We start from the raw sequence: 24840 nt of genomic DNA on the forward strand, positions 1-24840 counted from the left end.
ACTTTGAGAGGGGGCGTGCTTGTCATTAGTGATGACAAAACACACCTCCTCTGACCCGCCCCCTTCTGGGATAAAAAAATGCCCGGGCCGAATTTTTCTCCCAGTCCGGCCCTGCTGGATACTGACCCACTTCAGACACATATCGAGAATGTAACACTGACTTGCCCCAGAATAGAGAACCACGGAAGGAAGCTACAAAAACAACTACCTGAGTATCTCAGGAGCACCACCATTATTGCAATACTGGAATATTGTACATAGAGACTTACTCCAGTGGTTAGATACACCCTGTTTTCAGTTGTTTTCCCTATAATTTTCCCCATTTTTTTTATTCGTTATTACAAGTAACTCAGTATCCTATACCACATCATTTCATTTTTGTATTTTTTTTTTTTTTGAAGAATTTACATTTTGTTACATTTACATAAACATTATATGTGCATTTAACACAGAATTTCAAGAGGAGATATTTTTAGCTTTTTTAGTATTAAAGGAGCACTATTGGGTCATGAACACAAACGTATTCCTGACCCTAGTGTTAAAAACCCCATCTAGCCTTACTACACCCCTCTTGCCTCCCTAAATACAGTAAGATCTACACTTGTATTCAAGTCTGCAGCTCCTGGCTTTGCTTTTGTTTGCCTGTTAACTGCCTCTGTCTGCTGACATCATTAGGAGTGGTGGTCTGAGCCAATCACAATGCTTCTTCATAGGACTGTCTGAGACTGTCAAGGAGGCAGATCAGTGCAAAACCAGCACAAGTCAAACACAGCCCTGGCCAAACAGCATCTCATCATAGACATGAATCTATGAGGAAAGTTCAGTGTCTGCATGCAGAGAGTGGATACACTGAAAATGCCACTTACTCTGCAGTACTGCCCCAGGAAGCACCTCTAGCAGCCATCTGAGAAATGGCCAGTGGAGTTATCACTAGACTAATGTAAACACTGTCTTTTCTCTGAAAATACAATGTTTACAACAAAGAGCATGAAGGAGTGATTCTACCAACCAGAACAAATGCAATAAGCTGTAGTTGGTCTGGTGACTATAGTGTCCCTTTAAATATTTTGGGCAAAGTTTTCCCTTTTCCCCAGACTCTTTATCATAAGCAAATGGTGTGGTATTCATGAGACAATCAGTCTTCCTTTGTGTGGTGTACTAATTGTATGTATGTGAATATTTTTAGGTTTATATTTGTTTACACTTAAAAAAAAAAAATGTCAACACTTTTTTTGTACCTGACGGGTGCAAAATATTTCAAATATATGTATGTACTCTTATTATTACAATGTAGGACCTATTTTTGTTTGTTTGTAAAAGTGGAGTCCTTTTTTTTGCTATACTAAAAAAAATAAACATACAAATTATCTATATTAAAGAAAGAGTGCAGAATTTTTTTTTTGGTATATATTTTTTGAGGTATTCCTGGAGTGTGTGAACCAATACCAGCACCTTAGTAAATAGAGTGCCATTACCGTATATATTTTTTTTTGCATTTATCATAAACCCTGTCTAGAACGAAAATACACCACCTCGTGTCAATCAGACCAACATACAATGTGTGCTGCATACGGAACAGTTAATCTGCAAAACAAAGTCTAATACATCTTAGTCACCCTGTGGAACAAAACAAATCTTTCCATTTCCTATATCTGATGATGCAAGACTAAAATCTACCTCTACACCAGTACTCTACTTTCTGTTTCACATCACCCAACCGCTGAAATCCAACAAAATGCAGATTCTTGATAGAGAATAAAATGTTGATAATTGAAAGAAAACAAGTCAATACTTTGTTTTGTTTAGAAAAGTTTTGTATTTCAGGAGAGTACCCAAAATGATCCATATGCAAGGTGAAACAAGTAGACATTTCAAACAGACTTCTTTTTGTTTCAATTTTTTTTTTACCTGAATCTTAAGCACTCCTACCAACTGGGCAGAGGATTGTGAAACCGTGAACTTCCATTCAGACCTCCAACGTCCATTCCTAGACAGAAAGTTTAAACAATTACATTCTTTTTGTTATTAATGCATATGTGAAAGGAAGTAACACCACTAAACTACTACTAATACGAAAAAGTTATTTTCTATGATGATTCAGTGATAACTATGTAGAAAATAGATATTGGTAACATAAGAACAAACTCACCATGGAATCTGTTCTTGCCCAGCTTACAGGGACATTATAGTCACCAGAACAACTACATAATAATGTAGTGGTTATGGTGTCTATATCCTATCCCTGCAGGCATTTTTATTTAAACACAGTGAAAGAGCAGTGTTTGCATTTCTGCCTAGTAACACTTCCAGTGGCAGTCACTCAGATGGCCACTAGAGATGCTTCATGGGTCAGTGCTGACTCTGCATGGAGATGCTGAACATTCCCAATAGAGATGCAACGAGTCCATGCTTTCTATAGGAAAGCACTGGAATGGCTGAGCTCGTCAATTCCGATGTCAGCAAAGGAGGCAGGCGAGGGCGGGGCCACCACATCCACGCAGCAGTGGAATAAAGGCAAGATTTAACTCTTTGAAGAGAACATGGGTTTCATTGAATTCTTTATTTTCATAGTGCAAGGAAATGCCACAACATCAATGACAAGGGTATTGCAAACTCAGAAACATATACAGTGTCACAGCATAAAAGGAAGTTGCAAATTTTTGTATTTTTAGGAAACAGGCCGAGACACAAAGAGGATAACAAGATGAGCACTAGCCCTGCAGGTAGATTCTAGCCTGTGTTGTGTACTGGCTCCATTTGTATTTTAAAGCAGGTATGCGATGCTATAACAAGCTAAGTAGCATAGACAGGAATAATCATATTCAACAAAAATTGTACCACAGTACACACTGCAAGAACATAAAATAAGAATGGTAAAATAACCTGATGTCTCGATTTAAACAGGGGGCTAAAAAGCTCATATAGAGTAAATACAACAGTAAATGGTCAACGCTAAAAGGCGTTCAGTTGTAGCTGATAGTATTAAATTAAATACCACTGGAAATCAAGGTCCAAAAAAATAAAAAGAATATATCACTTTGACCATAGCAGATAGTTAAAAAAATAAAATAAATATATTTGCTTTGTGTTGGTTATCAACAGAAGTTGAGCAGCTAGGAATCTCCAAACACCACTTGCCGGCCACAGTGTGGAGACAGTCTCTTTGCCAAGCACAATATCTCCTCTGTTCCCTTTAGATGTTTGGAAGGATAGCAAAATTGCCAAGCAGGTAGTTAGGACACAGTCCACTGCAATGCTGCCCCACAGCACCCCAAGCTCAGGCCTTATCAGGGCCTGTCTCCCTGTGTCCAAGGTTCTTTGTGCACCGAGTAGCACGATCATGGGCCCCCAGGATCTTCGGTACACAGATGGCTCTTTGGGTAGATGGACGGTGGGTCGGATAACTTTCCGAGTGGGCCCTCAGCCCAGAAGTGCATGCGTCAGCGGATCAGCAGCGGCTTTGGCAATTCGTGGCTTGTTTTCAATTCGTAGCCCAAACGCCTGGCAGATTTTATCAAAGTTGGCTTCAAAGCGAGCTCTCCACATCTGGACCTCCCAACAACTAGACCTCCCTGACAGCAGAGTCTCCACATCTGGACCTCCCTCCGTGACTGGTGAGATACTGCATACTGCAGCGGCCATTTTAGATGTGCCACGCAGCTCACCAGAGCAGGAGGAGTAGAGTCGAGTAGCTTTCCCAGTGGGGACCGGGAGGGGGCAGAGGAAACAAAGGCTTCTAGGTTGGCAGCCCGTTAGGGCTCAGTGTCCAGCAGGTAGAAATGTAATAAAATGATGCAGCTCGAACCTGCAAGGTTTAGTCTGCTGTGGTGAGTATCAGACAGTGAAATTAGGCTTAGTCCGTCAGGGTTTACAGCAGAATAAGCCATTAATTAGCACTATCTTGCAGGAGCAGCTAAAAAAACACTGCCATCTTGGGTGAAGAATACACATTTGTATTAATGATCCTATAGTGTTTCTTTAAGACACAAGACCTTCATTCTAGATTGTATTTCCTGCTAGTCCAGCTCAGTGGGCACTCCAGAATGAACTTTTCACATAAAGGCCCTATCAATATCACAAAACCGAGCAACATCTAAGATGAAAAAAATCTTAGCTTAACCTTTAAGGTTTACCGTATATACTCGAGTATAAGCCGACCCGAATATAAGCCGAGGCCCCTAATTTTACCCCAAAAAACTGGGAAAACTTATTGACTCGAGTATAAGACTATGGTGGGAAATGCAGCAGCTACTAGTAAATTTCTAAATAAAATTAGATCCTTAAAAAATTATATTAATTGAATATTTATTTACAGTGTGTGTATATAATGAATGCAGTGTGTGTATGAGAATGCAGTGTGTGTATGAGAATGCAGTGTGTGTGTGTGTATGAGAATGCAGTGTGTGTGTGTATGAGAATGCAGTGTGTGTGTATGAGTGCAGTGTGTGTATGAGTGCAGTGTGTGTATGAGTGCAGTGTGTGTATGAGTGCAGTGTGTGTATGAGTGCAGTGTGTGTATGAGTGCAGTGTGTGTATGAATGCAGTGTGTGTATGAATGCAGTGTGTGTATGAATGCAGTGTGTGTATATGAATGCAGTGTGTGTATGAGAATGCTGTGTGTATGAGTGCAGTGTGTGTGTATGAGTTCAGTGTGTGTGTATGAATGCTGTGTGTATGAGTGCAGTGTGTGTGTGTATGAATGCAGTGTGTGTGTGTATGAATGCAGTGTGTGTGTGTATGAGTGCAGTGTGTGTGTGTATGAGTGCAGTGTGTGTGTGTGTGTGTGTGTGTATGAGTGCAGTGTGTGTGTGTGTATGAGTGCAGTGTGTGTGTGTATGAGTGCAGTGTGTGTGTGTATGAGTGCAGTGTGTGTGTGTATGAGTGCAGTGTATGAATGCAGTGTGTGTGTGTATGAGTGCAGTGTGTGTGTGTATGAGTGCAGTGTGTGTGTGTATGAGTGCAGTGTGTGTGTGTATGAGTGCAGTGTGTGTGTGTATGAGTGCAGTGTGTGTGTGTATGAGTGCAGTGTGTGTGTGTATGAGTGCAGTGTGTGTGTGTATGAGTGCAGTGTGTGTGTGTATGAGTGCAGTGTGTGTGTGTATGAGTGCAGTGTGTGTGTGTATGAGTGCAGTGTGTGTGTGTGTGTGTGCGAGAATGCAGTGTGTGTGCATGAATGCAGTGTGTGTGCATGAATGCAGTGTGTGCATGAATGCAGTGTGTGTGCATGAATGCAGTGTGTGTGCATGAATGCAGTGTGTGTGCATGAATGCAGTGTGTGTGCATGAATGCAGTGTGTGTGCATGAATGCAGTGTGTGTGCATGAATGCAGTGTGTGTGCATGAATGCAGTGTGTGTGCATGAATGCAGTGTGTGTGCATGAATGCAGTGTGTGTGCATGAATGCAGTGTGTGTGCATGAATGCAGTGTGTGTGCATGAATGCAGTGTGTGTGCATGAGTGCAGTGTGTGTGCGCATGAATGCAGTGTGTGTGCATGAATGCAGTGTGTGTGTGCATGAGTGCAGTGTGTGTGCATGAATGCTGCGTGTGTGTATGAATGCTGCGTGTGTGTATGAATGCTGCGTGTGTGTATGAATGCAGTGTGTGTGCATGAATGCAGTGTGTGTGCATGAATGCAGTGTGTGTGTGTGTATGAGTGCAGTGTGTGTGTGTGTATGAGTGCAGTGTGTGATGCAGAGCCTTGGTGGGGGGTGGGCATTTTTATTTTTTAATTATTATTTTAATATTTTTTTGTTTCATTACATTTTTTTATTATTATTATTTTTTTATTTTATTATTATTATTTATTTAATTATTATTTTTCTTTTATTATTTTTTATATTTTTTATTATTATTAATATATATATGCATTTTTTCGTCCCCCCTCCCTGCTTGCTAGCTGGCCAGGGAGGGGGGCTCTCCTTCCCTGGTGGTCCAGTGGATGGGCACTGTGTAGGAGGGGGCTGTGGGGGCTGCAGAGAGATGTTACTTACCTTTCCTGCAGCTCCTGTCAGCTCTCTCCTCCTCCACGCCGTCCGTTCAGCACCTCGGTCAGCTCCCAGTGTAAATCTCGCGAGAGCCGCGGCTCTCGCGAGACTTACACTGGGAGCTGCACAGACCGCGCGGAGGAGGAGAGAGCTGACAGGAGCTGCAGGAAAGGTAAGTAACATCTCTCTGCAGCCCCCACAGCCCCTGTCTGTATTATGGCAATGCAAATTGCCATAATACAGACAATTGACTCGAGTATAAGCCGAGTTGGGGTTTTTCAGCACAAAAAATGTGCTGAAAAACTCGGCTTATACTCGAGTATATACGGTATATATTCTCAAGGGTTTAATTAAAATAATGTTGCCTAGCAAGACACATTTATTTGTAAAAAGTGTCCAAATGAAACCTAGTCCCTGCCTTTAAAAACTAACCATGATCTATACATACCAAAAGTTCTTGGGTTGAAATTGGTGGCTTTCAATGCATGCTATTACGGTCTGCTGTCCATCTATTGTCTTTCCGTAGACCTAGAAGAGGATCAACATTATTTAGATGCTGACAGTATACTACATTAAAAAAAGCCTATATGAGGACACCTTATTTTGAAGCTCTAGAAAGATCCTCTCATAGCAATACTAAAATAAATGCGTTATTACAGTAATTATTGTATAGCTCCAACAATAATGAGAAATCATTTAGAGTTGTATCTAAATAAGATGAACTGGGCAACAAGACATTCAGTGTCCAACAGTAATCCAAAACAAAGAAATTAAAATACTTACAGTACAAACGCCGTTTGGATAATGATCTTTCACATAGGCCCTCAATGCTGTGTCGCAGGCATCTCTCCAGGTCTTTATGCTTGCATCACCATCATCAGGGTGAGGGTCACTTGCTTCTTTTCTTAAGTGATCAAACTTAAATGAAATCCTATTTCTGGGGTCCAGGAACCTTCCGTTTCCAATGTCTCCATGCTCTGTGATTAGGATCTATCAAAAAATTAGAATTCCTATTTATACACAAACAATTTTGTTTTTATTTCACAGAAATATATTTCTATATTGCCATTACAACCTGCTCTTACAGATCCTTCACTAATGTGACATGCAAACTTAATTTAACGATCAGCAGGGGCTGTAGAGCCAGACTGCATGCATGGTGTCTTCTGAGGACCAAATTGTGATGAAGCCATAATTTGCACTGGTACCAAAGGGGTTAAAACGCTATCATCATATAACTTCACATCTGAAGATTCATTCAGACCAGACGTGCTTTGTAACCAATCCTGCACACAAAGCAATCTAGGCAGGGTGTAAAATCACAGAATCAATGAGCAGAATCTTACATCACATAATTGCAGAGATCAGCATCTTGTACAGCAAATCACCAAGAACATGAAACAAGCTAGAGCTTCCTGAAATGGTCTGAACTTCATGTGTTCTGCTTGAAAAATATAGTTTGACATTAAAAGTATAGTCACTTTCAGGGATATTTACAAGGCAACACAAAGGTGACATTAATGCTCAGTATGCATTGACTCAGAGGGTAAGCAGAGGTGAGTTACACCTGGCTAAAACCCTGCTTCATAGATTGTACAGTCTGAGGATGGCACTAACATTTTACAAACCATACTTCTTTTTTATCAAATATTCCTGTCTGAATATGCCTTTCATTGTGTACATAATGATAATTATGCTGAAAGCAAGCTTTACTTCTAATAGCTCAATTTGACGGACACTGCCACACTAGCCAAGTTATACTCAGCCAGGGCGAAAGCAGCTTCAAATAAAAAGGCATATATTGTGAAAAATGGCCAGATTTTAAAATCGAGTCATAAACAATAACCACTACAGTAAAGCTGACGCAAAGATGGTATTTTGAGAGTCTCATACTCTCAATACATTGCTTGTCATCAAATGGAAGTGTGCCTAAACATAGCCGTCTCAGGACAATAAACCCAGATCCTACCAGCACAGGTGCTTAAGGGAAAATATAATTATAGACGGCACACTAATTAGAAGTAAACCAACAGAGCGTAAAGAAATCAGCTAGTGAAAGCCCTCCCGTTACTTAGCAATAAAAATTATCATATGTCTGCAACGGAGAAAGTTAGAAGGATAGGATAGCAGCTGCTATTGGGCTCCAACAAATTTCTTGGCACCAGTGTACATTCTATTGCTACACTATATCACACCTTTTAATAGGATGTAGGGGTATACCACGAGAACAGTATTGAGAGAGATAAGAGCAGCTAATAGGGTAGCAACAATGAAGCTTACTGGTTCATCATATCCATCGATCTTTGCAGGAGTGAACTGGTCCATGTTGTACTGGGCAAACGCACTGTATGGAAACAAATAATGAAAAGGTTGAGTCAATTTCAAACGACAATTTGCTCACTGCAAATAATAAAGTTCACACTTTTTACATGTGTGTAAATATAGGGCCTGAAAAGGAAAATGGAAACTCAATCTCAATTTTCATTTACTGGTCTTTTGGAGGAAATATATTCTACAAGGCTCATGTCAAAAGAAGCAAAAATGAAGTTGCTGAAAATATTCTAAAGCAATCAAAGATGGGTGGCGAGTTATTTATTTTTACAACGATGCAAAAAAATTGCTGAGAAATAATTTCTATAAATTAGGAAAAAAAATTTTTTTTTTATTATTATTATTATTAAAGCTTACACGGTATAAACATCCAACAGCGGAGGATCCCGAAATGCGCATATAATTATTGCAAATCATCAAGATTAAATATGACGAAAGCAAGATTTTGCATACAATTTTCATTACAAACTTCTTAAATGCTTTTATGGGCAGAATTGTTTTAACAAAAACATGGAGGCCTTGGAGAAAAAAACCCACTGTTGCTTCATTCTGTTAGGGCACTATTAAAGCACTGTAGTGCTAGAAAACATACCATTAACACAGGGATTGCAAATTTGCAAATCTAGGAGCCTGCAAAAAAAGTTAGGAGCCAGATTTTTCAACATCACAAATACAATTCTTAAAGGGACACTATAGTCACCAGAACCATTACAGCCTAATGTAGTTGTTCTGAAATTTATATACTGTCCCTGCATGCTTTTCAATGTTAGCACTGACTTTTCAGACTAGAGGCAGGGTTTACATTGCTGTCTGGTAACTCCTCTAGTGATAGTCACTCAGACGGCCTCTAGAAGTGCTTCCTGCACAGTGTGCAGCACCTACGTTAATGCTTCCAATAGCATGCATTGATTCAATGCATCTCTATGAGGAAAAGTTGATTACACAGCATGTGAAGCATTGGATTGGCTGTGATCGTCAAGATTGATGATCTCAGCCATGGAGGTGGGGCCAGCCGCGGCGTCACCAGCATGGCGTGGGAAAAGGGGGAGTAAAAACCCTTCTACCTGTGATTGGAGGCGGCAACATACACGCTGATAGACAGACACACACATACATCCTTACTTTTTTATTTTAAATCCACCCAACCTCCCTACCTTTGGGAGAACTGAGTGGGATCAGCTTTCCCTGGGGTCCAGTGGGGCTGCTGTCATCTCACTGCTCTGCTCCCTAGAGCGCTGTTTAGTGAGGCGGGGTCAGAATGACATCATATTCAGACTCCCAGCATCACTGGAAGGCACGCAAGGGAGCCGAGCAGGGAGATGACCGCTCCCTCTCTGCCGCCCCGCTCATTCAAGGTGTGCCAGCCCTCGCTAAGCTGGAGCACTATCTGCTTCACTATTAGTGCTGTAGGTTAGGGTTTAGAAAAAAAAAGTCAGCTTCTAAACTCTTGTAAAACTTGAAAAAACCCAATGATGTTTTGGCACCCTTAATGCTGGCTAAGGCTCATGATAGTTGTGCTCATTTAGAGCGCTTCCTTGCACAGTGGCCGGCCTCCTTCATACAGCTGATCGTCCACCTGCCTGCCCGCCTCAGCCCTGCGTGAGCAGACTGCCCACCAACAATCTCAGGCAGCCGGTCACCTCAGGAGCTTAACAGGCACACAAATCGCCTGGAATTTGTCAACCCTGCATTAACATGTGCATGGCAGATAAGGGTCAGTGACCCAACAGTTTTTACAGGGACAGAAACCATATATTATGTGTATCACTAACACTAGAGTAACAGTTTGTGACTGCAACTCATCCTTGGACTTAATTACTCTCTGGTTAATCCTTGGACTTAATTACTCTCAATTAATTCTTGGTTCCTACATATATATTAGTTAATGTGTAGGAACCAAGAATTCATTGACCAGAGATATATTTTTTTTTTGTTTTTTTTGTTTTTAACTGGCATGTAAGCACATTCAGTTCTTGTCACATAATAAATAAAACAAGAAGGGCTAGAGTGGACATTGAGGCATTGTCAGGCTACCAGCAGATGCATTTGGCTATCTGAGAGGAGTGAAAGGTTTGTGTACACAGCTTTTTCAAGTGGTAGTGGATGTCTGTTTGAGAAACATGGCACCATTTGGGCTCCCACCAAGTGATACACAGCATCACATCTGGTCCTTCCCTACTACAATGTGAACAGCTTTGGAGTTCAGAGTGATAAACTAAGCTCCATGTGGACCATAATAGGAGAGAGACACACACCCACACACACGTTTATGCAAAGCTGTTACGCAAATACTAAAGTTATACAACACAAAACAAAACACTTACCACAAATGGTTTTGTTAGTGTGTAACTTTTAGGGTTACCAAAAAGGATAAAGCTTAAAATGTTGTGTCCATAAACCAATAATTCAATACATGCTATATATACACACCGTAAATTGTTCATGCATTAATTCATTTCACTCTGCAAAACACTTCACTGGTTCATAACTATAAATATTTAAACCTCTTAATCTTTATTATGGAGGCAGGCTTAAAAGCCATGCGAAATGGAACAAACCTCAGACTCTTCTGTACCTCGCTATTTAACAGCAATCTAAACCAGTTGACACAACCCTGCTTATATATTTTGCCTTGGGAATGCCCTAGTGTACACACACCTTTTAAAACAGACAACAGATCGGGTGCCATTGAAAAAAAAATGTGTGATTCTCCCAGGCCAGTAAAGGTTATCCTGGCCTTGACAACCTGCTCATATATGTGTAAATTCACTATACAACATGTCCTACAACCCTGTGATGGCTCTAGTATAACCACTGATCTCTGTAGTAACTCTGAACAAATTATTTATCAGTTACCTTTAGACTGTCTTTCACAAACCTAATACTGTAACAAGCCATCATCGCTTTCAGCCACAGACACAAAAGCACAGGACCACAGATGGTTATATGACAAGCACCCAAACATCAGTGACGCATCAATTATAATTTACAAGACAACCACTGCCACTACATAAAAAACCCTAACTGCATATTACACTCAAGAGGGTAGCCTAACACTATCAAGCGGGCAGTTTATGCATATGGCACCTCAAACTTACATTGTGCTCATTCATTTCTCTAAGTTCAATCTCGGCTACTATAACCTGCCCAGTTTGTTACCTTTCAACGCCCACTAGATAACATTCTACCGGTGAACAATACAAAGATTCCCTTATGTTTTTATAAAACTCAGGACACTACCCTACCTATTTATCTGTCTTGTAAACTACAGAAAAAGTGACATATTTATGCTTATCTACTGAAACATCATTACTTGGCTTCCACTTCTAGCTATCACAGTATTGACTAAAAATATAAAATTGTGCATGCGTTAAGGTTCACCCCATTGTTCTAAATGTTACACATTTGCTTGAGGATTGCCGTTGGGGCACCTCACGCTTGTATGTTATTCTTGATCTGCACTGCAAAAATAAAGAATTTAAAAAAAACAAAAAAAAACCTAACTATATTGAGAAAAATGTTTGGAACAACCAGATGTTCTTTTACAAAGTGTTTCCTGCCTTTGGCAGATGTGTTATCTTGGACTGGTTTACATATAATGAAAGAATACAGACTGCTCTAAATAAAGATGCTAATGCACTTTTGTTCATGTACCACATTGACCAGGCTCAGTGTGAAGACAGCCCATTAGATATTTACTGTGGACTTTTAGGTTATGAAAGATTGGGAACTGGCTGATGGAGGGCTATCTAACCTTGATAATGCACATATTTACTTACAATTTAGCACATTTGCTTTCTTTATCCTAAGGTATTTTTTAAGGCACTTTGTGTCTCACCAGTCTCATTTCCTTTTTACTAGGGATGTGCATGGGGAAAATTTTCGGTTAGGTTCGGCATTCTGAAATTCGGGAATTCGGAACTTCAGCAACTTTGGGACTTCTCTTGCAGTAGCTTAGTAAATAACTCACTAATTCCCACGGTATTAGGGAGTTATCTACCAAAAGGCTTAAAGACCTAAATTGGTCTTTCAGCTACATTTACTAATACTAAGTAAAAATTACTTAGCATTAGTAAATTTTGCCCATACTCGCTATACCGCGAGTAGGGGCATGTCTAATAAACAGTGACTCATAACTCTGATTGGTTACTTTCAATCCACCAGTGTTGTTATGAGTCAAATTACACACCGTGGGAAAATTCCAAAGAACTTTCCCACGCTGTGTAAAATGACACAGAACACTCTAATTGGCTAGATTTCAAGCTAACCAGAGTGCTGTGACAGGTAAATGTAGAGACTTACCTGTCAGTCTCTTCATTTACCTGTCAGAGCACTCTGATTGGATGGCTTAAACCAAGCAGAGTGCTGAGCCTAATTGCACTTTATAAGCCTTCCCCCGCCCTGCATAGCTCAGCCTGGGTTTTTTACGGCTCTCACCCACCATTATTTTTTTAGGGCTCTCACCCACCGCTCAGGGGTGGGGGCCGGGCGGGAGGACAATAGGTCCTCCACACCCCTTTTTGGTATTAAGGGCCCCCATCCACCGTTCAGGGCTAGGTCCCCCACACCCCATTCTAATAATTTTTTTTGTTTTTTTTACAGTGAGCAGCCACAGGCTGCTCACTGTTTAATAGACATGCCCCTGCTCGCGGTATAGCGAGTAGGGGCATAATTTACTAATACTAAGTAATTTTTACTTAGTATTAGTAAGTTTGGCTGAAAGACCAATTTCGGTCTTTCAGCCTTTTAGTAGATAGCACCCTAATACCGTGGGAATTAGGGAGTTATCTACTTATTCATTCTGTCATTCCATTGACTGGCTAAGTATCTTACATTTTATATGAATGTATGTTACTTGATTGTTGTAAGTGTTGCAAATGCTTACAGCTGAATCTTGGCTATGTTTGTATACTTTTTATTTAAACTTGTATACAGTGTAACATTCCTCATTCTTCCACAGGGTATATTAGTACTTGGGCAATACTGTGCTTTGGAACTTCGACAATTCAGCTATTTGGACATTCGGATGTATCCGATTGTCCGAATTGCCATTCGGAACTAAACGAATTGTACATGTCTACTTTTTACACATTCTAGTCCTGATAACTGGGCTTACAACATACTTTTTTGATAATTTTATGTGCTATACCCTTTACTTAATGTAGCCAGTACTCGAGTTCTAGAGATGGCAGGAATCAAAATAACAGAGCAAGGCAGTAAAATAGTACAAAAACAGTATAAAGAGACTTACTGTGCTGCACCCTCTCTGAGCAGATTGTCATTGTTGAGTAGTAGTCGGACATCTGCAATATAAAATACAAAATACAGCGCGATTAGATGCAGTGCATTCATCAGACACATTTATTGGTAGTAATAAAGAATAATAATATTACAAATAAATTATGTTCTGAAGACATTTGAATTGATCAACTCAACCTTATCAATGCAATATTTTGCACCAATGTAAAAAATTCAAGTGAGAGATGCTCAAATACAGATTTATTTTTGCAGAAGAAATGTCCTATTCAGTTAGTTCCTCGTCTTACTAGGAACCTTAACACAGAGAGAAATGCTTGTTCAAATCTACACAATATGAGAGCAATCAAAAGAAAGGCAGCAGGAATGGCACCATTAAAGGACCACTCTAGCCACCCAGACCACTTCAGCTTAATGAAGTGGTCTGGGTGCCAGGTCCAGCTAGGGTTAACCCATTTTCAGTTTCAGAGAAACTGCTATGTTTATAAATGGGTTAATCCAGCCCTCAAAGCCTCTAGTCGCTGTCTCATTGACAGCCGCTAGAGGCGCTTGCGTGATTCTCACTGTGAAAACCACAGTGAGAGCACGCAAGCGTCCATAGGAAAGCATTGATAATGCTTTCCTATAAGACCGGCTGAATGCGCGCACAGCTCTTGCCACGCGTGCGCATTCAGCCGAATGGGAGGAGAGGAGGAGGATCGGAGGAGAATAGCTCCGCCCGCCCGGCGCTGGAGAAAGGTAAGTTTTATCCCTTTTCCTCTCCCCAGAGCCCGGCGGGAGGGGGTCCCTGAGGGTGGGGGCACCCGCAGGGCACTATAGTGCCAGGAAAACGAGTATGTTTTCCTGGCACTATAGTGGTCCTTTAAACCTTAAATTGTTTAATTTTAAATGTAAATAAATTAATGTATACAAGACTATCAAGGTCTTGAATAAGAAGCTATTAAAAGCACGCTAAAGGATTGGGAGGGACGCCATAACAAATAAAAAGAAGAAACGTTTAAAGGGACACTAAGCACCAAATACAACTTTTAGCTTCATTTACAGCCATTTAGGATCTAAATCTCTTTGTTTAACCCCTTAAGGACCAAACTTCTGGAATAAAATGGAATCATGACGTGTCACACACGTCATGTGTCCTTAAGGGGTTAAAGGACCACTTTAGCTTAATGAAGTGGTCAGAATGCCAGGCCCCTCTAGTTTTAACCCTGCAGCTGAAAATAGTTTCAGAGAAACTGCTATGTTTACACGGAGGGTTAACCCAGCCTCTAGTGGCTGTCTCCCTGACAGCCACTAGAGGCCGCTTCCCGAGATTCTCACTGTGAAAATCACAGTGAGAAGACGCTGGACGTCCATAGGAAAGCATTGAGTAATGCTTTCCTATGGGCGGTTTGAATGCACGCGCGGCTCTTGCCGTGAATGCGCATTCGGCGCTGACGGCGGCAGGAGGAGGAGAGGTCACCAGCGCCAAGAAAGATAAGTGGCTGAAGGGGTTTTAAACCCTTTCAGCTCGGAGGGAGGGCAGGACCTAATAACCCTATAGTGCCAGGAAAACAAGTTTGTTTTCCTGGCACTATAGTGGTCCTTTAAGCAGCGCTAGCCACATCTCGTTTTTTTGAGACTCACATAGCCTCAATACATGCAAGTTTATATTTTTAGCTTTCCTTATTGCACAGTGTGCTTAAAGAAACGCTGTAAGCACTATAACAATTTTATCTTATTGATTTAATTATAGCGCTCCGAGTCCTCTGGCACTGTCCGACCATTCAGTGTTAAAATATATTCGAGCAGATTAACAATAAATAAAGTTAACTAGGCATCCACAGCCATAACCCACTAGAGATATAGCCAAGGCTGCTATTACACTCTTTATTCTAGACATACCAATTCATTCCAGGAATTGGCGCTATAGTAAGCAGAAAGTAGTCAGCTCACACTCTCACTCAATCATAGGTGCCCATTTCTGCACATTCTAATACTTTATTATTAGCCCACGCTGCATAGAGAGTATGGACTGCCATGGACTCTTGTTTAGCATTAAAACCTTAAAAAATGTTTAATGCTGAATGAAGTACAGTGCCAGGGAGCTTGGATGTGATGAAGCAATTACAGAGTCCGTTGTTTATAGTGCCTATGGTGTCACTTTAAGCAGATACATTTCTTGCTACCATGCAGAGAGTTAAACCATTTAACCCCTTAAGGACCAAACTTCTGGAATAAAAGGGAATCATGAAATGTCACGCATGTCATGTGTCCTTAAGGGGTTAATGGGACACTCCAGGCACCCAGACCACTTCTGCCCATTGGAGTGGTCTGGGTGCCAACTCCCACTACCCTTAACCCTGCAGCTGTAAATATTGCAGTTTTCATAAACTGCAATAGTTACATTGCATGGTTAACTCCTCCTCTAGTGGCTACTAGACAGTCACTAGAGGGCACTTGCTAGTTTCTAGCAAAGGTTTTCTGTGCTAGAGCGTCGCTGGACGCCCTCACTCTGTGTGAGGACCTCCAGCGTCGCTCAATTCCCCATAGGAAAGCATTGAAAGCATTTTCAATGCTTTCCTATGAAGAGGTCTAATTGCATGCGCATTATGTCTCCCCCGCCGGATGGGGAGGAGCGTGGGCGGACCCGAAACCACCGCCGAGGGACATCGGCGGGGGTCTCAGGTAAGTCACTGAAGGGGTTTTCACCCCTTCAGCAACATGGGGTGGGTGGTGGGAGGGAGAGGGGACCTGCAGTGCCAGGAAAACTGTTTGTTTTCCTGGCACTGGAGTGTCCCTTTAATAGAGTTTAATATAAGCATGTACAGAGTATTGTGTGCAGAATAAAATGTGATGGGCTAGTTACTGGGGCAATTATTGCAGGTCATACAATGAAATGACTGTCTAATTAAATAATATGATAAAATATAATATAATATAATACCAAATAAATATTTGTAACTTTTTCTGTTAAACCAACCAGAAGTTAGAGAGCATTCATTAAATATCAGCTAAGCAAACTGTGAGAAAATTGAATATAGCTGCTAAGCCAATTCCCACATTTGATTTGCATCACTTACCGTTAAAAACTTCATTGAATTCTCCTGGGGGTGCATGGGTGATGAACTTTGCAGCAATGCGCACCTGCAGAAAAACAAAATAAGACGTCTATTAGAGTTCATTTTTTTAGGTTTACCAACAGTTATTTGTGGTGGTATGTCAAACTTGCCAAAAAACAGCCACATTGGGAATGTAGGAAAGATATTTTTTCTCCTAACTTTACTATACTATACTAGTCTTTATTTTTCACTTTCACATTTCAGCTCATCAGACTAAAGCTTTAAATAAATTTCCTTGGGTGTTTTCATGAAGACAATGAATGAAAACAGAATAATCAGTCGACAATGAACTTTAACCCCTTAAGGACACTTCCCTTTTATTCCAGAAGTTTGGTCCTTAAGGGGTTAAGCAAACACAAATAACGCTTTACGCATGGCCATTAATATACATTGAGAACACATTTCTAGAGCAGGTAAAAAACCAAACTAATGCAACTGGATAACAGAGTGAGTAAATAAACTACCACCCAAAGGTTCTGGAGCAAAAACTAAACATGATCTTCTAATTAGTGCTCTGCAGTCGAGTCGTCGAGATAAACAAAAGGTTGTGGTCACTGATTTGGTCTGGCTGCAGTATCTTTGCACACTTAGTCCAGGCAACTAAAACATTGTAGTTTTAGAGAAACTGCAAAGTTTACATTGCAGCATTAAGACTGCCTCTATAGCCACTAGCGCTGTGACCAGAATTTTACTGGACTTAATGTCGCCTAACTGACGCAGGCCAACCTCATGCTGTGAATAATGTGATTAAGGCCTCTATCGGAACTTTGTATTTTATAAAATATTTGCCATGAAAAAGTGCAGACACAGTTTAATTAACTTGGATTAGTGCACATATTGCAAATTGCTAATGTATTTTATTAAACAACATCCAATTTAAACTGAAAAACACAAAAACAAAATAATCAGAAAAATATAACCAGATTGTATGATGCTCTATGGATATGCCAATACTGACAATATCTTTACATGTACTTTCCCAAAATGCTAGCACATAGGGAACACAAAGTCCATGTACATGGTCTGTGTCTTAAGACCAAATATTATGAAGAAAAAGAATATATAGTCTCCATTCTGCATGCTGGAACAGAGCGTTTATTAGAAAATATTAGCCTAGAGTGCCTCTCTTTAAGGGTTTGAAGACTGACATAAATGTCAGTTAAAACATGCCAGGTGTTTTCAGCCTACAGGTCTCTAAGTATTACAAATCCTCCTAGGATGCGGATCCCCATCCCTACAAAAACTATTACCCTGCAGAGGTAATCATAGTTGCAGGCATATCACAGCATGTTGGCCAGTGGAAAAAAAAAAAGTGAAATGTGAATGGCAAATTGTTATTTTGCATGCAACACAAGAATCCCATTAACACTACGCGCACTCCAATATTTAACGGACACTGTAGGCACCCAGACCACCTTAGCCCATTGATGTGGTTTGGGTGCCAGGTCCAATCACCCTTAACCCTGCAACTGTAATTATCGCAGTTTTTATAAACTACAATAATTACCTGCTAGGGTTAAGTCCTCCTCTAGTGGCTGTTTACCAGGTACAGGTAAGTGACTGAATGGGTTTTAACCCCTTCAACGACATCGGATGGGGGATGGGAGGGGGACACTGCAGGATTCTACAGTGCCAGAAACAGGTTTGTTTTCCTGGCACGAGAGAATCCCTTTGAGTATAACAAGTATTTTTAGAAAGTCTAACACTTAAATGCCCTGCTGGGACTGTCACTTGTGGTCAGCCTCTCCATATCACGAATCTGGCATCCGCTATAGGACCTATACTCCTTCGTAACATTGTCTCTGCAGAATAGGTACACTTCACCAGTTAAAGCATTATGGAGTCAGCTCATTAAAATGAAGCACATAAACCGACATCACAAGAAAGACAGTCTCATACAATGTAACAAGTAGTAGCCTATTTTAATCATTTATCATCTCAGAAGGGGAAGATTTCAGAATTAACATCATAAGTTCATAGGTAGGAAAGAAATTAAACAATTCATACGGGGGGGGGGGGGGGGATGAATGTCTGTCTTACAACAATTCTTATTTTCTTCCAGTGAGATCTTATAATCCCTGGTACACATGGCTGCCTGTGGGGGGAGGAGGGGTTGCTTATTAATGTTTCAGTGGGTCATTTCATTGAGTGAAAGGACACCAGAATCATCAATGTCTCCCATTCACTTGCATAGGTGTTTCGATTTTTTTCAAGTGGATAAAAGCATGCACTAGTACTAGTGACATTTCATTGGATGCAAAAAGAAAAAAAAAGAAGAAAAAAAAAGAAAACACGCTGGGTGCAGTTCTATGAAAAGCTCACTAGTGTGTGTTACTTGACAGGTGAGATTGTTCAGACTGTTTGGATAAAAGGTGTACAATTGTTGGTTCAACCACATTACAATGGCAAATAATTTGCTGGCGTTTTAAAAATAAATACTATGAAAAAACTAATTTTAAAAAAAATATAGAAAGCAAAATAATATATTTAAAAAAAAATAAAGACATGGCACTCTTTAACCCCTTAAGGACACATGAAATGTGTGACATGTCATGATTTCCTTTTATTCCAGAAGTTTGGTCCTTAAGGGGTTAAGAGCCATTTTTGTGTGTGCATGTAATATGTATAATACACAACACACACTATTTCAATGCCATTAATGATGCAAGAGCCACGACAAAGTAGCCCGATTTGTGTTCTGGTTTCTACCACATGACATTTTCTGTAATGCTTATACAGATCGTTTGCATTCTCAATGTTCTCAGTTTTCTTTTCACCACTTAATCCTTTTGTATCTCCTTGCACAAAACCACTCAACTCATCTAAGTTGCAAAAGAAAAGCGTTACACTTCACTCGCTCATCGTGGATTGAATAGTGTTAACTTTCACTGTAAGCTTGTATGTGATTACAGAGTCACATCTGCATTCATACCAGATTTAACTTACATTCAAGGTAACTTAAGTAGCTGTCCATGTAACATTCCCTCCTGCCCTAGATGGACCCAAACCACAGCCCATGCTTTTCTTAGCACTACAGTATATGCCAGCGTAAGCATGCTGCACCTTAACAGTGTCACTCTATCAGTGGGGGGTTCAGAAAAAACACATGGGAGAGAGAGCAATGGAGCCTGGGTAATGCACAGCATGGCTCCAGATGACATCTTGTAAAACATTCCGCCTACAGGAGAACATTGCTAACCCTTTCAACTCTTTTTTTTTTTTTAAACCACCAAAACAACCAATTAAAGTGAGGTGAATTAATTAAAATAGCACTGTCACTAATTCAACTATCATAGCTGAATAGGTGCTTCTCTTGGCTCTAGGTTAGGGTACATGCCAAGGCTTGTCATATGACTGCATTCCCGCTGTCAGAACTACAATTCATGTGATGCTTTGTTAGCTTACACCTGGCACAGCATCAAGAAAGTTGTAGTTCTGTCAATAGTTGAGGGTATACCTGTTGGTCATTATTGATTGCCAAATATATTCTGCAAAGATAAGGAGAAAGTCAGTGATGCCTTTTGGGACCAGGTGATCATGGCATGGTTCCCTCACTTTTTTCAAAATTGGATATAATTTCATATGATATTATTATTATTACTGGTATTTTATATAGCACCAGCATATTCTGTAGCGCTTTACAATATTATAAAAGGGAGAGATTCAACAATAAATGAGACAATTATAAAAACTTACAGGAACAATAGGTTGAAGAGGGCCCTGCTCAAACGAGCTTACAGTCTATAGGAGGTGGGGTGTAAAAGCCAACAGGAGAGGAGGTAGCAATCAAACAAGGTGGAGCGAAGCAGAGCTGGAGGAGAGAATAGAGTGTTCCCCTTTAGGAGAGAGCAAGGGACAGGTATGTGAGGTAGAGGTTACCCTGGGAGGCCATAAGCTTTCCTAAAGAGATGGGTTTTGAGGCACTTTTTTAATGATTGAAGACTAGGGGAGAGCTTGATGGTCGTATACAGGTATTCCAAAGGAAAGGAGCCACCCGCGAGAAGTCCTGCAAGCATAAACTGGCTGTATGGGCACAGCGGAGAGACAGAGAAGGCGCATACCTGCGATCAGTGAAGAAATATAGGAGTGGCGAGTATTGGTCAGTGCTTTATAGGTGTGGATAGGTACCTTGAATTGACTCCTATAGGATACAGGAAGCCAATGTAAGGACTGACAGAGGGGAGAGGTATGAGAGGAGCGACAGGAGAGGAAAAATCAGTCTGGAGGCCGCATTCATTACAGACTGTAGCGGGGCAATACGACTTGAGGGAAGACCTATTAGAACAGAGTTACATCCAATCAGAGATGGAAGAAAGGCAAGCAGTGATACGTTGCAGGACGGCAGGGGAGAGGTCCGGGGAGGAGAGGTATATCTCAGTGTCATCAGCGTACAGGTGTATTGGAATCCAAATGAGGTAATAAGTTTGCCAAGAGGGGCAGTATAAAGAGAAAATAGAAGGGGACCAAGTACAGAGCCTTGGGGGACTCCAACAGAGACAGGACGAAGGGAGGAAGTATAATTAGAAAAGGAGACACTGAATGAGCGTTGGGAGAGATAGGAGGAAAACCAAAAGAGGACAGTGTCACAGAGAACGAGTGATTGAAGAGTTTGGAGAAGGAGAACATGGTCAACAGTGTCAAAGGCAGCAGAGAGGCCAAGAAGAATTAGCATAGAGTAGTGCCCTTTAGATTTAGCTGCGATTAGGTCGTTAGTGACTTTAATAAGAGCAGTCTCAGTAGAGTAGAGGGGGCGGAAGCCAGACTGAAGAGGGTCAATGAGAGATTTGGAATTAAGGAAGCAATTCAGACGGGTAACGACAAGACTTTCCAGAAGCTTTGAGGAGAAAGGGAGCAGGGATATGGGACGATAGTTAGAAAGGGAGGATGGGTCAAGAGATGTTTTGTGATATGATATGACACTTTTCATTGAGGACGCCTTTAACATGAGTGCAAGAAGTGTTTTGCTGTACGTATCGATAACAGAAAAGTTAAGTATTTGATCATGCTCTTGGGCATTTGTTAGGAAAACAAAAAAAACGTGGCAAATTACAGACAACCTCAGTGTTACAAAACTTTACAGACATTCTAGGTCTGGGTGGCTGTGCAGCAGATGTGTTTAGAGGAGGCATAGACAGCTACAAAGCTGACTTCTCGAATTATAGGAACTTCCGGCTTTATGTCTCTTCTTTTACCATTTCAGGCAATATTGATGATCTATGTCAGGGGTAGGCAACCTTCGGCTCTACAGATGTTTTGGACTACATCTCCCATAATGCTTTTACAGCCATATTGCTGGCAAAGCATCAAGGGAGATGTAGTCCACAACATCTGTAGAGCCGAAGGTTGCCTACCCCTGATCTATGTGATTCAACTTCCTTTAGCTACCCTGCTGTGACAATGTTAACTCTCATTTCCTCAACATACACAGATAGAGATATTCTGCACATTGAGCTTCACAGCTGTAATGTAATGATCTTTAAAAATGAATCTATTTCCTTGAGCATTTGCCAGCAATGTACCGGTTATATCTACACAGCTCAAAATTGAATGTTGTATACACTAGCAAGGAACACTTTACTTGCAACTGATAACATCAGCAATTGCAAAACAATGCCACAAAGGCTAATGAAATCAGTATAATAAAAAGGGATATTTCTTCATAGTTTATGGCAATATATTTGAAAGGAATTTTGCTAGAATATTGTACAGATAAAGCTAATCTTACAGTGCATGTTTTTAAAGTTTATATCAGTGAAAGTAAGGGACCAAAGCATTAACCTAATTTAAAGAAAAACAAGTTACCTGCGCTCTCTCCTTAATCCCTATGTATTTTAAAAACAAATGGAGGTTTTTTTAGTTACCTCTAATGGCCATGAGAGGATAAGCCCACATGCCAACGTCAAGGCAGACCCCCCCTAGGTGGGTCCTAACTCTAACCATTCACCTTGCTTCCTTGAGCCGCTGGCAAAAATATCTCTAATGAGACAGAAAGGGGTATTTTTTATATACACCCCTATATATTTAGTACCCCTTAATAGGGAACACATGGGATGGGCGGCAGCATTGTAACAAAGCTGTGTGATACAAAAAGTGGATACAAATGCAGAAAGGTCCTGCGTAGTGATGTCCCGAACGGTTCGCAGGCGAATAGTTCCTGGCGAACATAGCTTGTTCGCGTTCGCCACGGATGGCGAACATATGCGATGTTCGGTCCGCCCCCTATTCGTCATCGAGTAAACTTTGACCCTGTACCTCACAGTCAGCAGACACATTCCAGCTAATCAGCAGCAGACCCTCCCTCCCACCTCCTAGACAGCATACAATTTAGATTAATTCTGAAGCTGCTCTCTTTTTTTTTTGTGTTTATGTTTATTATACATTATCCCCCCATAGCAAGTAACCTGTGTTTATTATACATTATCCCCCCACAACCAGTAACCTGTGTTTATTATACATTATCCCCCCATAGCCAGTAACCTGTGTTTATTATACATTATCCCCCCCATAGCCAGTAACCTGTGTTTATTATACATTATCCCCCCATAGCAAGTAACCTGTGTTTATTATACATTATCCCCCCACAACCAGTAACCTGTGTTTATTATACATTATCCCCCCACAACCAGTAACCTGTGTTTATTATACATTATCCCCCCATAGCCAGTAACCTGTGTTTATTACACTATCCTCCCAATAGCCAGTAACCTGTGTTTATTACACTATCCTCCCAATAGCCAGTAACCTGTGTTTATTATACATTATCCCCCATAGCCAGTAACGTGTGTTTATTATACATTATCCCCCCCATAGCCAGTAACCTGTGTTTATTATACATTATCCCCCCATAGCCAGTAACCTGTGTTTATTACACTATCCTCCCAATAGCCAGTAACCTGTGTTTATTACACTATCCTCCCAATAGCCAGTAACCTGTGTTTATTATACATTATCCCCCCCATAGCCAGTAACCTGTGTTTATTATACATTATCCCCCATAGTCATTTATCGTTGGACCTAGGCAGCATGATGTCTTAGGCCGGCCCAGAGAGTGAGTGAATAATATAATATATATGTTCAGAAACATTAGTAATATATGTAAATCGGGTTCATGCAAAGAGGGTGAAACGGTTTTAAAGAAAAACACACTTATTGCATCAAATTTACAAAGCCAAACTTTTAAATGCTTTCCTCATTTCTTTCTCAGGATGAGGAATATATCGGTTGTAGACTGAGGATTTCCATCTGCCCAATCTTTTAATAATCAGTGTTGAAGGAGACCGAAGCTGCATCTATTCTAAATGAAAGACCCGAGACATGGATACAACCCAATCTTAGGAGTAGTGTTCTGATGTAAAAGATGAATTTAGCCATAGTCAGAGGGATTCAGTGAGAGTAGTGGTGAAATGTGTGTGGCATGACTGAGTGTGGGTAAGTAAGAGTCAAGTATTTTAACTGGGCACTAGTTCTAGGTGGGATAAAGTGGTATAGCGGATGGATGAGTAGTTTGTTTTGTTTTAGAGGTTTGTAGAGAAAGTATATAGTGATCATGATTTTTAGCGATATCCAATATTTTTAAGGTGGTCTCAAACAAACATAAAATGCTATATAAAATTTGTGGGAATATCGAATAGTCGTGTACAGTAAATCAGAGAGGGCTCAGAATATCGAACCATCGATCGGTAACCTGGATGAAGTAGGGGGTCTGTTTTATTAAATACGTGGTAATATGCTTTTAATGGGATAGGACGTTAGGAAAGGTGTGTGATTGGGATAAGTGGTTGTGGCTGTATTTATCTTATCCTGGGACCGACCTGGCTCACTCCTGCCTCCACACGAGCCGCATGCGGCTTGAGCTCCTCTTCTGACTTAACCGCGTGCACTGACCGCAGTGATCGGTCACGTGGCCTGCTTGGCACTAGGAGCACGGCTTGAGACACGAGTTTGCTCTTAAAGGGGCAGTGGGAGCCAAAAGTTGATTCAGGCTCCCATTGGCCCACGTCATTCCAGCACCCCCACACACGAACGTTTTGCAAATGGGGAGTTTGCGGTTGTGCAAATGGACTATTTGCGGTGCGTTAAACGGGGAGTTTGGTCTGTCACTGTGAAGCGGGCGTAACCCTTACACTACCTGATCGATACATCATCATACCTGATGTTTTAAAGCACGTTA

The 24840-nt window shown here is 40.8% G+C and overlaps 1 protein-coding gene across 1 annotated transcript in view; it reads right to left on the minus strand.

Moving 5' to 3' along the window:
• Nucleotides 1-24840, minus strand: part of CAPZA1 (capping actin protein of muscle Z-line subunit alpha 1) — a 72543-nt gene that overhangs the window by 27546 nt on the left and 20157 nt on the right. Inside the window, exons 2-7 of the mRNA XM_063450771.1 lie at nt 16632-16695; nt 13568-13619; nt 8266-8329; nt 6769-6975; nt 6434-6513; nt 1909-1987 (exon numbers count right to left, since the gene is read on the minus strand). Coding sequence (XP_063306841.1) covers nt 1909-1987; nt 6434-6513; nt 6769-6975; nt 8266-8329; nt 13568-13619; nt 16632-16695 — 546 coding nt within the window. The remainder of the gene's footprint in view (nt 1-1908; nt 1988-6433; nt 6514-6768; nt 6976-8265; nt 8330-13567; nt 13620-16631; nt 16696-24840) is intronic.

This window comes from Pelobates fuscus, chromosome 1 (genome assembly GCF_036172605.1).
Source record: "Pelobates fuscus isolate aPelFus1 chromosome 1, aPelFus1.pri, whole genome shotgun sequence".
Taxonomy (NCBI): domain Eukaryota; kingdom Metazoa; phylum Chordata; class Amphibia; order Anura; family Pelobatidae; genus Pelobates; species Pelobates fuscus.